At 40.8% G+C, this 14,624-nt stretch overlaps 1 protein-coding gene across 2 annotated transcripts in view; it reads left to right on the top strand.

The window, feature by feature from the left end:
- Nucleotides 1-14,624, top strand: part of rtn1b (reticulon 1b) — a 59,900-nt gene that overhangs the window by 39,572 nt on the left and 5,704 nt on the right. The window contains exon 1 of one of the 2 annotated variants that reach the window (XM_072682739.1): nucleotides 7,328-7,530. The exons of the other annotated variant lie outside the window; for it this stretch is intronic. Within the exon in view, the coding sequence (XP_072538840.1) occupies nucleotides 7,458-7,530 (73 nt within the window). The 5' untranslated portion in view covers nucleotides 7,328-7,457. Of the gene's footprint in view, nucleotides 1-7,327; nucleotides 7,531-14,624 lie in introns of those variants that run through there. 2 annotated transcript variants of the gene reach the window in all.

Consider the following 14,624-nt stretch of genomic DNA (forward strand, 5'->3'; position numbering starts at 1 on the left):
GGCCGTAGAGTCTATGCCTAACGACTTTGGGACAGATTTGCTGAGATTTATAATACTAATAATAGGTTTGGGCCTTGTGTGCTTCAGACTATGTGTGTCCTTGTCCACTTTGAAGCTGTAAAGGCACTATCAGTGAAGTATGTCAAGGAGAGAAAGTAGAAAACAGCAATAGAAGTTTCTGACAGTGTAGTTATGACAGATTATAAGGATTCTTATTGCTGTATAGACTTTGAATGTTGTAAGAGCTGGACTGGGCAGGTCATGTTACTGCTTGTTTTAAGCTTGTCAGGTGCGAATAAAGATGCAGCACTTTACAGTAGTCTGTCATACACATACCTTACTCAGATCCTGAAACAATATTAGAATCTGCCCTTTTTGCCTTTTTATTTAATTCAATTGAATTCAAATTTATTCATATAGAGATTTTCACAACAAATGTTTTGTTGTCACAAAGCAGCTTTACTGAGGTACAGGTCAGAGACTCCTTTGAGCAACGAGAGGAAAAAGGTGAACCCATCCTCCTCTGGTCGCCACCGGCTAGCAGAACAAATGACAAGGAGAAGAACAACAAGGAAAAATACAAAACAATAATGAATTAAGAGCTGTGGCAAATATGACATTAAGTTATGAGTGGTGAGTGAAATATGAAAGTCCATGCAGGTAAACATGCTAAGCAGTGAGACGAGAATGAACCAATGTGAAGATCCAAAGCAGGACACCACAGCAGAGCCACGTCTGCCAGTACTGTGACAGTCAGAACAGGGCATCTCAGGAGGAGCACAGCAAAATTGGATGGGTTTTACAGTGGAACAAGGCTGACCCAGAGGGTAGGCACCTACAAGCAACCACAAATGGTCTTGCATCAGCAGTGAGAAGACAGCAGGGGGCAGCTCAGCACATGGGGGAGCCTTTTTTTCCTGTTCAGTTTTTTCGGCCTGGACAATCAGCATGTAAAAAGGTCTTATATCATTCATACATCACTGTTGTTGATTGTCACAGGGCTGTATCAGCTTCATCTGCTGCAGGGTACAGTTATCTTTCTTGTTTGGACGCACAGCTGTGGTCATAGGAAAAGAATCGCTTAGACATCTTGTTATTGCTTGTGGTATTTCCCAATGGGCCAGAGTATCTGTGTGTGTATGTGTGTTGTGCTGTGCTGTGTGCAGGGTGTGGTAGGCTGGTGTCAGATTGTACCTCTGTGCCGTAGAACACTCTGGAAGACTGGAACAGTTGTATGGCTGGTTGTATCCCTAGTTGCTACCAGCAGAGGGCTCAGTGCTCCACCAGTACAGAAACCCATAGACCTACACCTCTGAGTGTCAGCACATTTTACATCACTGTGTGCTCCCTCCAGTAGAAATGGCACAATACCACTTCCCTTTTACTGACAACTTGGGTATCGACTGATATCTTTAAAACCACAAGCTTTTAACTGAAGCACTTCATTTAAAATGGCCCTGATATTTGCTCCCATGTGGACAGCGAGACATACAATATGGCATTTCCATGTGTCTTAAAGACATCTCCAGTAACCACTTGTGATCAGATTTTGTGAGTGAAGGGAGGGTACTGTGCACATTTAACTGCTTGGCCCGATTTAGCAGCTATGTGGATTGACAAACCAGTCAGCTCTTAGGCCTTGGGCTGCACAATATATGAAAAACTGGTAATGCAATATATATATATATATATATATATATATATATATATATATATATATATATATATATACAGTGCCCTCCATAATTATTGGCACCCCTGGTTAAGATGTGTTCTTTAGCTTCTAGTAAATTGAGTTTTTTTCTAAATAATATAGGACCACGATGGAAAAAAGAGTAAAGATCCAACCTTTAACTCAAGTGAATTTTAAGGGGGAAAAAAAAATCCCTGACTAAGAAATAATTATTCTTCATAAAATCACCTGTTCCACAATTATTGGCACCTCTAACATTTCTTAGGAAATAAATCATGGTTCTATATTATTTAGAAAAAAACTCAATTTATTAGAAGCTAAAGAACACATCTTAACCAGGGGTGCCAAAAATTATGGAGGGCACTGTATATATATATATATATATATATATATATATATTTGGTGCCAGATATTGCGATGTTAAAAAATACTAGAATTTTCACCAGTTTTATTCAAAAGTCAGTGATCCAAAATGTCATGATGTTTATATAAATGCACTCTGTGTATTAAAGATCAGAGTAAAATTTAGTATAACCTGCCTCTGGTAGATCTGTCATGGGAAATGAGGACAGTGGGAATTTTCCTTCTGTTGTAGCATGATGTGTTTAATATAATATGCCTTACGTGACATTGCACGTCCTGCAATGTGACTTTTGCACATTCACACATTGCTGAAACGAACTATTGTGCAGCCCTAGTTAGACCTGTCAGTTACCAATTTATCATATATTATATGGGCATGACTTTAGCCATGCTTTTCTGACCTCAATATTGCCCATTGTGTTTACTTGCATGTTTGTTTGCAAAGGATTGAATGTCACCAATATTTCAGCCAGTCACGCTGTTCTGTTCTTTACTGGATGTGGGGCTTGAGTCTGTGATTAGCAGCTGTGATCAGCAGTGAGTCTTGAGTCTGTGATCAGCAGCGCCATCTATTGTGTAGGAAAAGAGTGCAGTGCAAGCAATGACCAGTGCATCAAAAATGGCCCCTCCATACCACCAGACTGCGACAGGACTGCGACGGGTGACATTATGCAGTAAAGGCTGCATCATTCCAGCCTGAAAGTGTGGAAGTGTAAAGCCACAGTCCACATCTCCGGTTTGGGAACATTTTGGCTTTAAGCTCAATGAGCGAGGAGAGCCCATTAATTTATTTAGTGGCAACGTCTAAAACATAACCATCCCATCCAGTTTTCCAAGCGAGGATAAAACATTGCAGTTGACAGTTGGCTATTAAGGATGCTTCTGTGTTAATATAAACATGGCAGCACAAAATGATGCACTCACAGATAGAGTAACTATGTAGCCAAATAGATATTGCCATTAAACACATAAAACAGCATTTAAAAATATGATGTTTTATTTATTAAGGATAAAGGATTTACTAATTCCAGTTCCAATGTTCATTAACATTTATTGCTCTTTAAAGGTTGTAATTGTATTATTACGTTATCATATTCTATGTATTATTATATCATTGGCCTTATAAGTGGTCTTAAAATGACAATTATATAATTTAACACAGTTATCTGGGACAGTACATCTACCATAAAACTTGTTGTGGCTACAAGCCATATCAAGCTGGAAAACATGAACGATGAATTGAGGACGCAACTTTTGTTGCTGTTAATGGACAGGTTGTTTCAAACATTTAGATCCCTTGATTGGTTTAAGCAGCTCAAACTAACAGGAACAGCGATGAAGACAGAAGCCTAGCAGCTGCTTTCACCTCTGCTGTGATGACCCAGTTGAATTAGGAGGTCTGATTTTAGCGTTCTAAGCAAATAGATTGTGGTCAAATGTTTCCCTGACCTCCGCCAAAATGGTTTGAGTGACCATCTCAAAGACGCACCACACCCTGTTCAAACCTGCATAATGTGCTTGTACATTTATGATCTGGTAACAACTGCTAATGGCAGGTATGAAAGTACCATGCAAAAACTACTTAACCCCTATGGCTAAGCCTATGGCCCGCCAGCTGGCCATACAAACATCTGTTACCAGAAAACAGCCCCCCCAGTTTGTACAGTGTACAGTACAGTAAGTCCTTGTAGTTACTGAGTAATACACCTTAGTGTGTAATAAGCCTTGGAGTATTAAGGGGTTAAACAAAAAAGGCTCTGCTACCCTGCAGAATAAAACACATAGCTTTTATGATATACCCCAAAAGTACCTTCAATCCAATTCAAATGACTCCTTCAAAATTATTACTGATTTTTTCAATATTTTCATTATCCTACCTGACCCTACTGTTATCATATGACATACTTCGTCTTATATTCTGCTGTACCCGAGCCAGCATTTGCTTCTGTTATCCGCCCAAGACCAGTGATGATATCAGATCTGTGCCCTCCCTAGTCTCACTTGATGAGCTGTGGTGGCCAGACTTTGTTGCCAGAATGGTGACGTCAGTGTCTGTTATTACCTGCAGAGGCCCGGTGTGCTCTTTCTTTCAGTGTGTACCTCAAAATGACACAGCACAAGAAATAGGAAGTGTGTTGGTTTTGATGATAGAGCAGTAAGCTCTGTAGGAGCTCCACAATGTCCTGAGAGACACATAAATCACTAAAGGCTGAAGAATCCTGTAAGGAAACCATCTCCCTGTTTTTATCTCACTTGTTCAGTTTACAGCTTACATAAAGTTGAACAGGAAATTAAATTCTCTCCCTCTCTCTCTCTATCCTGCTCTTTGACGCTATGGCCTGTAGTCAAGACATGGCAAGAGTCAACTGAGATATTCAAGAACTGAGCTTCATCTTTGAATTCAGTTGCGCTAGGAGGGAACTTCACTCCTTTGGATGTGTACGTTTTTATCACTTCTTTTTTTCACTGCTTTATTTCTGTAAAATATTCACCATATAAGATTAATTGCATACTAATAAAAGCTTAAGCATTAGCCCAAATCTTTTGTGTCTCTAGTTACACAATAACCAACACATTACTGGCGGTAATGTCATCACTTAGCTATAGAAATATGCTGTCTAATCTCATTTGAATGCATTTCTTTCTCCTTGAGCATTGCTGGAGTGCCGTAAAAGCTCAGCTCTTGCTAGTCATCCTGATAGAGGCAGGTCGTTGAAAACCTGCTGAAACCATTATTTTCTGTACACTCTTGTAAGCACTTTCAGTGGATATTTACTGCCCTGACTAAGGTTCTGGCACACCATTTATTGTCTGTACTTTAATTTCCATCACTTTGCATTAACCTACTTGACAATGTAGCTGCCATATGCTCGTGTTATGGTGGACAAAGAGCCAAAGAAAACGTCCAATTAGATACAAGCTGGACTTCAAGGGTAATGTACATCCAAGTCGGATTGCTCCAGCCATTGGTTTTTGGGCAACAGTGGGCTCCCCAGACCCAGGAGAACTCAATGCTTCAATGCAGCAATGCTTCTTGGAAAACATCTTTTAGATATATGATCCATCTATCCTCTATGTTCCAGAAGCTTTCAAACAAAAGGGCACTATGCCTACTATTAAACATGGAGGAGGCTTGTTTATGTTTTATGGCTGCTTTGCTGCCCCTGGCACTGGGTGCCTTCAGTATGTGCAGGACACAATGTAATCTGAAGACTATTCGTGCGGGAGCAAATCATACTGCCCAGTGTCAGAAAGCTCTTATCTCAGTCACAGGTCCTTCTAACAGGATAATGACCCAAAACACACAGCTAAAGGACTTAGAGAATGGTTAAGAACACAACATTGGACTGTTCTGAAGTGGCCTTCCATAGGCCCTGATCTGAATCCAATCAGACATCTACAGAAAGAGCTAAAATACACATTCTGGAAAATGCACCCTTTAAACCTGAGACAGCTAAAGCAGATCGCTCAGAGCGAGAGGGCTGGACTACCTGTTCACTGGTGCTCATAAGTCTCATTAAAGGGCTACAAATGTCACTTTTTTTGCATTGCCTCTGAAGGCCTTTTTTAACAAAATATTGGTTCTAAAGGGCCCATCATTCTCTATTCAAACAACTGATACACTTCTGATGACGCATGTTTCATTGTGTATTGTGGGACTGTCTTCAGATATTGTGATATTATATTTTGTATTATATTTTTACCATATTACCATTATCAAGTTTTTAACTCACCTTTACACCTGTGTAATGTGATGTGACAATAAAAGTGATTTGATTATCTACTATTATTAATTCCTATATCCTTGATGGAAAGCAATCTGTGGTTTCCATTAATGGTTTGAGCTTGAGCTGAGTACACAAGCTTCACTTCTTAGCAATTTCAGCACTTTTTTTCTGTGTTAGGTGTTTTTTACATATGAGGTCCAGAAAATGTCAGGAGAATCAAGTCCAGGCATTTTCAGCAGTTGCCCACATCACACATCTAGCGTACAGCCAGAGATTTTCCGTGTCAACATTGTCACGCGTTCTCAGTACAGAAGATGTTCCGTGTGATTTAGGCAAGGGGCAGTGCCTGTGTAGCGCATGCTTGAGGTACTGCAAGACTCACTATGAATTCTCCAAAAAAATAATCTGCTCCATTCACGCATGGGCTCACTCTGACATTACCCAGACTTTGGGTAATGGACAGTTGATCAACTGATGTGGATAGTTACGTTCACACATACAGCTCACATACAGCTAAAGTCTGGGTTACCGTGCTTGTCTGAAAGGGGCTTATGTAGCTAATGAATTTCTACATAATGAGTGGTAGTAAGAGTCATAACTCTCATCTTACCTGCCATTGCCTTTGACTCTAATGTCAAACCATTGTGCTTGGAAGAAACAGCAATATTCACTGACACACAGCTCAGATGAATTGCATTCTGATTCATAAGGCCAATGCAGTTTGATTGATCTGCTCAGGAATATTTGTCCTTGTGTGGTGTTTACTGCATTGGCTCATAGAGGTGTGCCATTGAGCTGCTTAGAGGAAAACGCAGCAAGCTGGAAGCTCTTACCCTAAACTGCTGAATCATTCACCATACAATATGATGTCACCTTACGTATACCACGACACACACTGATGCTTGTGTATACAACCACTATATGGATTATTCCTCGCACAGCAATCTAAAATAGAACATGCCTGAGCTGATTTGAAGGGAAATGATTAAACCAACTGTCTGTGAAGGGGAATAATACAGCAGAACAGCAGAAATCTGTGCTGGGGTTTGCTAGCCAGTCATGCATATGAGCATCCCCTCTCTAGGATTAGTTATAATCTCACATAAAAAAAAATAAAATAAATGAGTGCACTAAAACAGGATAAAATTGTGTTCTACGTTATGGCTGCAATTGTCTGCCTGCAGATTCAGGGCTGAGGGGTCAGGCTTAACTGCTTTCTTATTGCCTTGTCCTCATGAACCAGTTGTGTGAGAGGAGTCCTTCATGAAAAAAGCATCAAAATCTAAAAAACAAAAAGTAGATAATTTGATGATTTGCTGGATTTAAGTCTGTCTCAATGGGTAAAAATGCGTCAGTTGCTCCTCTGAGGCCCTCCCCAACCCTTTATTTTCCTCCTCCTCTCTTTCACTCTTGCATCTCCCTGTTTCTTATCCACCAGTCGGCAGCACTGCTATCCTTTAGCACAAGCCATCCCTTCAACACACCCCCCCCCCCCCCCCCCTTCTGTCTCCTCCTCCTCCTCCTCCTCCTGTGGGTCATTCATTCACCGGTGCGGGGTGGGGAGAAAAAGAAAGAGAGAGGGAGAGAGCAGTGCAGTGGAGCAGCAGCAGAAGCAGAAACACTAGCGTGTTAGCAATAGCCTAGTGTCATCCCTTCCCCTTACGCAGCCCAGCATGCAGGCCAGCACCGCGGCAGCCGCAGACTCAACCAAGATGGAGGGCTTCTGGAGCAGCTGGAAGTGCCAGGGTACTGTGTGTGTGTGTGTGTGTGTGTGTGCTGTGTGTATGTTTGGTGTATGGGGAGGGGCAGATGTTGGGTCGGTCCTGTTTGGGGGTGTCTAGAGAGAGGCAAAGGATGAGGATGCATGTGCATGTCTCGATTGGCTGATGTAAAAAAAGAGGAGAGAGGAAGGAGACGTGTGGCTGTGATGCTGGGAGAGATGGGAGAATGAAAGATGCTTGACTATACATGATTATATATATGTGTGTGTGTGTATATATATATATATATATATATATATATATATATATATATATATATATATATAGAGAGAGAGAGAGAGAGAGAGACAGACAGACAGGCAGACATATCTATAAATACACTCATGGAGGACTGGGTGTGTTGCAGCAATGCATCTTGCCTTTTGGCAAAGTATCTGCGCCATGATGAAAATACAGGCGGCCCAACGAGGGGGGTCTGAAAGAGCTGGGCACGCCCTTCCTAACCCCCCTCCACCCCACTCATCCTCTCTATCCTCAGCATCTTTACACGTCCATCCTTTCGTCACACGCTTTCTCCTGCCTCCACATTCCCATCTGTCACAATGAACTCATTTTCCGCTGTGTAATTATCCTGCTAGGTGTACGCACGGATTTGTGGTAGAGAGTTTCTCATGAAATTAGGCTGTCCTAGGCTGTCTAGCTGTCTAGAGGAGTCCCCTCCCTGCTTTGTGTCTGGCTGCCTGTCATGTTTGACACCATGGCGACCGAGCGGCTGTGAGCGAGAGGGGTTTGGGGTGTGGCTACCTAGGGCAGATTTGCCACCCTTTTGTTATGATATAGACAGCAGCTGGTGGCCTGTGCCAGATGTGTTTAGAAGTGTGTGTGCACATGTGAGTGTGTGTATGTGTGTGGAGCTATTATTAGCAGCCATTTATTTACCTGGGTGCCTATAGCAGCCATCTCTTCAAACTCTCCTGGTGCAGACAGGCAGCCGCTCACGGATGTGTCCTAGAATGTTCTGTGGAGGAGGCTTTTGGCAGTTGTCATTACTATGGCTGGTGTGTTTGGCTCCTAATTTGTCATTTGTGTCATTTCAGGCAGGTTTGGAAGGTGGATGTTCTGTCAGGTCGCTGTCTGCTTGAAACTGAGGGCCTCTGCAGATATTGAATGTGTTACAGAGTCTGTCTGCAGTTCCCATAAAGTGTATTCATTGGCTATAAAAGTGAATGTGAGTAATTGGTATTGGATGGGCACACTGTGAGTATCTGTTGTAATTTTCATATGCAGGCAGTGCATAGTGGTATCGATGGGTGGGGGGATAAGGCTGATATCAGCAAAAAATTTATTGAATATTGAAGGAGAGAAAAAAGGGAATCTGATTCAATCCTACAACAAATCCTTTCTGGGATAGTGAATACTACAGTTGTGTGATGTGACTTGCTTGCTTGAGTGTTTGAGAACTTGTAAAGTGTGATAACCTACTTTTAGATTCTCTTCTTAGGTGAACTGTGACCATTACAAACAGCTTATTTTTAAGCTGAGGAGTGGAAACTTTTTTTAATTCAGTTTATTGAACGTATACTGTAACCATACACAGGTTGGGGCGTTAAACCCAAGTAACCCCAAATCCTCATTCTATGGGACATGTTACATGACCTGCGTTGCAGAATATAACTAGCATATTATAAATGGATAATCCTTTTTGCTTGCATGGAGTCTGCCGATAGTTTTACAGATCACCCTGATTCTCTGATGTCATTGTCCTCTACGGAGGCCTATTGATTCTTTGCTTCAGAGAGACACGCCTCAACCAAGCAATCGAGCTGGTTCTTAGATCAGCAGTTTCAGCCTCGTCTTCATTTTCAGGAAAGCTGTCAGGAAGGCCTTTGAGCAGCTATCTTGGCTCTATCCCACACTATGCTGTACTATGGTACAAATAGAGATGTGCCAGCCTTGATGAAGAGCACAAAATGAATAACCTCACGTAGAACTTTACATTCTAAGATGCTACGGTATAATGTTAAAAAAAAGTGGTTCTCCACATGGTTTGCGACGCAGTTGTTCATTTGACCACTTGAACGGGTGAAGTAGGAGTGCAAAATATATATATATAATAAAAATATAATATATAACAATGCATTTTTAGCTACTAAATAGGTGTTTTTAGCTACTAAATAAATATTACAACTGATGACCTCACTGGTCAGTAGTGAATGAACATTTTCATTCTTTTCAAACTCAATGAAGCTGATAACTCCCTCACCATTGCCCCTCACACTTAAGAAAGATGGAAGACTTGATGCTGTCCAATTTTCAAATTGTCATTGGTTGTTGGCATTGGGATCGGCCAGTACAAGGTATTAATAATAATTTTTCCTTAATGGCCCAGAATTTCCACATTTACCCCAGTTTGCTGTTAGTTGCTCTGTACTTGTGAACGCGTAAGATGGCCAGCATTCAGGCTGGATGAGACCAAACTAAAAGAGACGAGATGACATGAAAACGCCAAGAGAGATTCTCTTCCCATCACCAGACGGAGAGAAGACAGGACATCAGGCACCCCACATCGATGTGTTGCAGCAGACTCTGACTCGGATAAATCCACCCAATTCAGTTAAATGTAGATCTCCATCGGGAGTAGCTAACCTAGAATTCAAACGGAGAAACCCTCTGACTGCTAGTTCTATTCCGCAGAGGCAGAACGACTTGCACCAGCTCTAATGTTTGTCAGCACAGCGCACCAAACTGCAACCCTAATTTAAACTCTAAGACCTTGATAAGGACAACTTTTATTATGACACTGGAGTGACTTTTATGCCCAGTGCCAATGGAAGAGCCAGGTGGGTCAGGACACATGCTGCGAAGGTGCTATTTTTGAGAAGGGCCTTTGTATTCTCTCTGACAAGATCATAAGAGGAACTATGAGGATATTTTCTTAAAAATCCAGGCATAGTGTAGTGGCTTTAGTAGTGCCATTCAGACTGGCTTTTAATTCTATGGCCGGGCAAGCCGATTCCTAACGCTATGTCTATCTACCTGTGTAAAATGACTGAACTGTAAGTTATTCTGTATAAGAGCATGTAAATGTAGATGTAAGACGCAGCAGAACTTCATGACACAGATGCAAAAAGCATGTCTCTCTGCCCCATGCTAGTATTCACACTATTCATATTTCATAACACATAGCTTAGTACATGCCATGCTGATTCATACAGCACTAAAGCTGCACTGTTTTATTTAGCCTGGCCGCAGGCTCTTGTTTTCCTTACTGGACAGAACTGCTTTTTTTGTGCTATGGTATATGCCTTTGCTAGTGCTCATCTGCAGCTATAGAGAGCTATAGGAAAGAAGTAAGTATCTTCAGTCCCATAGAGGGCACCAAGCTCAAACCCCATGTGTGGTTGGAGTAGTGATTAAACTGGGCATTTAATTACAGGTGATGTAACCGACCTCATTCTAATGGGTATTCGATCGTAGAATCGGCAGCCTCCTGCACACTAACCATAAACTAAGGACCAAACATACAACTGGAAAGCAGGAGACGTGTTCTTGCTCTGCAGGTGCAGTTTATGTTACATTCCTCTCTTGAAAAGACTCTTTACAGGGAAGTTTCCCATTTTATTTATCCTGTGTTGTTACTGTTTCTGATCAGCTGTGTAAAAAATACATACATAATATCTTGAGATGATACCATTTTAGTGATGTAGAGCCGTATTCAGTAGTTTGTACACCTGTATTCAGATCATTTGGTTTGTTGATTTTCTAAGTGAAACTAAGTGACCAAATCAGAACACAAAATGTAATAATTATTTAAAAATAATAATTTTAGACATGATTTATTTAGCAGAATTTAACATGTATAATTAAATATATAAATAATAACATAAATGATATTTGTGCATGGCATATTTGTTTTTTGTTTTTTTTTCCAATACGATAAATTCATCAGATTTCTTTGCTTGAACTAAATATTTACTATAGATATGTAGAAATATATGTAAAATATCTCCCTTTCGAAAATAAATAAATAAAGTTCCAGGTGAGGTAGAACTCTTTTGTACTATTTATACACTTTTGAACAATTTTTGTTTCTAGCTAATAATTATTTTATAATTATGCATAAATCTGATAATTATTTTTAATATTTTAATTAATTATTTCATTTAAAAATATATTATTTGAACTTTTGAAAAAATAATACAAAATTGGTGGGATTCTCTGTTCAGTTGCATGTTTTTTTCCAATACCGGTATTAAGCAAATATACACTTTATGATAACCATCAATTTTCATACCATTTCATACCAGTATAGCACTGCAGCCATAATATTCTTGCTTTTGTATCATTTTTTGGTTCGTGGTTCAATTATAACTTGGATTTTAAATTTAAAGGCTCAAATATGTTTTGAAATTGATCAACATTACATTTCTACTAATAGGGAATAGAGAAGGTGCTACAGAAGTGTGTCATGTCAACATAAATATCTTTATGTTGCACTATCAATCTGTAGATCTGATATCGCAGCATGTGGTGCGGTTCTCTGAAGGAGCATGTCATCCCTGGCAGCTGAGCACCGTACTGTTTGCTGAGTGTTTCTCTACAGCCTCTCTGTCTCCTGCCAAGGCTGTTGTCATTCAAATTGGTTGTGTGTAATTATGTTAGTCATGGGCCGAGTTATCTGGTGCTCTGTTGAAAGGGTTTGTATTTCCCCCTCTGCTGACAGGGAAATTGGACTGGTCTGCGTCCATATTGCGATGCAGTGCTTCGGGCAGCGCAAGAGCGCTTGAATCTGCTTTGTAAAATTGTGGTGACCCAGGCCTACTAGGGTTAGCCTTGGTATGGTGCGTGTGTTGCTTGAACAATTTACTACATGTGGCATCATCCACAATGAATATCAGCTTCTTTTGCTAGGAAAGCTAATGTACACAATTTACCCCTTAACCCCAAATGCAGTCAGGTAGCTAACATACGCTTGCTTCTTTAGCCATGCACTCTAGCTATGGGAATTCCGGAGCTATAATGTAACGAAGGTCATCTAAAATCTTAATGGATGACATAGATGCCTATTGCTTTTAGCAAATCTCTGAACATTTGACAATTGACAATTGATCTTTTGGCCTACATTTAGAGTAAGAGAAAGAATGTGTGAATTTAAATTCCTCTAACTAAGCAATTTTATTTGTCTGTGCTCTATTGATTAGACTTCTGGCTCATGAACAGCAATGATCAGCAATTTAGAGTACAGCATGCATGCAGTCTTGTCGAACAAGCAATATTGATAGCTACTGAGAGCAGGGCTGCCAATATATGTCAGGATGGATGTGCTCTTCCATCCACAAGAGTCTAGTTTGAAATGAATAAGCTGATGTTGTACTTTTCTTCCCAACTTAGGGAACCGACAAATGACCAAGATCAAATACCTGATGAATCTGCTATCAGATCAAACAGTATTAACAACCATAGAAATAGTAATGATAAAGGCAGTGGTACCAGTAAACCAGTAATGGTCACAGTACTGGTAATGATAAAAAGGTAATGGTAATTGTTGTAATGAAGGAGCCAAAAGCCATATTAACCTCAGTGAACCACAGTGTAAGATATCGTACCAGGCCTAAATCCAGAGTGCAAATGTTTTTTTTATATTTACATTTAGCATTTACTATTCTATCTCCTGATATTTTGTCCTTTAGCACCTATTTAGCATCACCACCATCACCATAAATGCTTCTCATTATTCCTATCATTTTTTAATTGCTCTGGATTAGCATTAATAAACAGATTTAGCGCTTTGCCTTTGGTCAAGCAGCTGAAGTGGTAGCTTTAGCATGTTAGCTCATCTGACCACCGCTCATTTGCTCTTTCCTATCCCTGTCCTGTATCCTGCCTGATCCTTCCCTTCCCCCCCCCTCACTTCATCAGCACCTCGTTACTCCGTCTGGCAAGCATATCTCTCTCTGTGTGACTGAGAGAGAGACACAGAGAGAGAGAAGTACAGGGAGAGGGATGGAGAGCGGTCACTATGGCAACTGCATCAGCGCTTACTCTGCTGCACCCACCTCCCCCGTTTCCGTGGCGACACAGCACCATTCAGAGGAGAGCCTCCTCACCGCCACATTTTCACCAGGCACACTTTAATGAGAAATGCTATGACTGCTGGGGAAGCATTGATGTCCAGGATTGGGAATGTGTGTGTCGGGGGGTGTGCATGTATGTGTGTGTGTGTTCAGAATGTTCTCAATTATTGTGCTGTAAGATGAACGCATAAGATTGGACTTGGGCTGGATGTAATTGCCTTTAGGTGCATGCTTACATGGCTGTAGTTCATAAATTGTAATAAGGGATGGGCGGTGGTCATTACCAGCTAATACATGCTGTCCTGTTTAAATAATACATGTTCCAGCTTTGTGGTCACCGAGCTGCTACCACCTACATATTGCATAACGCCATCTTTACCACGCCCTGTTGTGTGCATGCTCACAAAGGACCCAGACAAGCATGTGCAAACCCATGTGGTGCCATTGTGGGGGTTTCTGGAACATTAGCTGCATTAGCCACTAGCTTAGCATTGCCCAAAATAATGCTCTAGTTTTCAGCTGGCTAGCGAGACATAGAAAATTGGAACAGATCTGTCTAGATCATTAATTTGAAATGCATGGTCAGTAGCTGCAATTCAGTCTGAATGGTTATCAGTACTAATGCATTGCAAATAACCACAATATTGATTATGAGGAGGTCAGTTTTTGATAGGATGCTATTTTCACTCGTCACTGCTCCATAGGCAGATTTGTTCTCATGGCTGCAGGATGACATAATAGTAACAAAGAAAAAGGCAGCAGATTGGGATGGGGGTGGGATAGAACAAATTGATATGCAAATATGTGTCAAAAATAGGCCCATATGGCAAGCTATTAACGGACTGTATGTCCAGGCAGGGCCCATTCTTTCATGTTGCTGGTAGGCTTATCTTTTTTCAAATCAGCATCTTTACTCATCAGCCCTTCTGGTATGGGAACCCTGTACTGTGATTTCAAAAATGCATGTTTTTAGGCATGTGTAGTGTAAACCTCAGTAGAAATTCTTAAGCACACGATTCAGTGTGTTATTAAATCTTAAATTTCA

This window comes from Salminus brasiliensis, chromosome 1, assembly GCF_030463535.1.
Source record: "Salminus brasiliensis chromosome 1, fSalBra1.hap2, whole genome shotgun sequence".
In the NCBI taxonomy this organism is placed as follows: domain Eukaryota; kingdom Metazoa; phylum Chordata; class Actinopteri; order Characiformes; family Bryconidae; genus Salminus; species Salminus brasiliensis.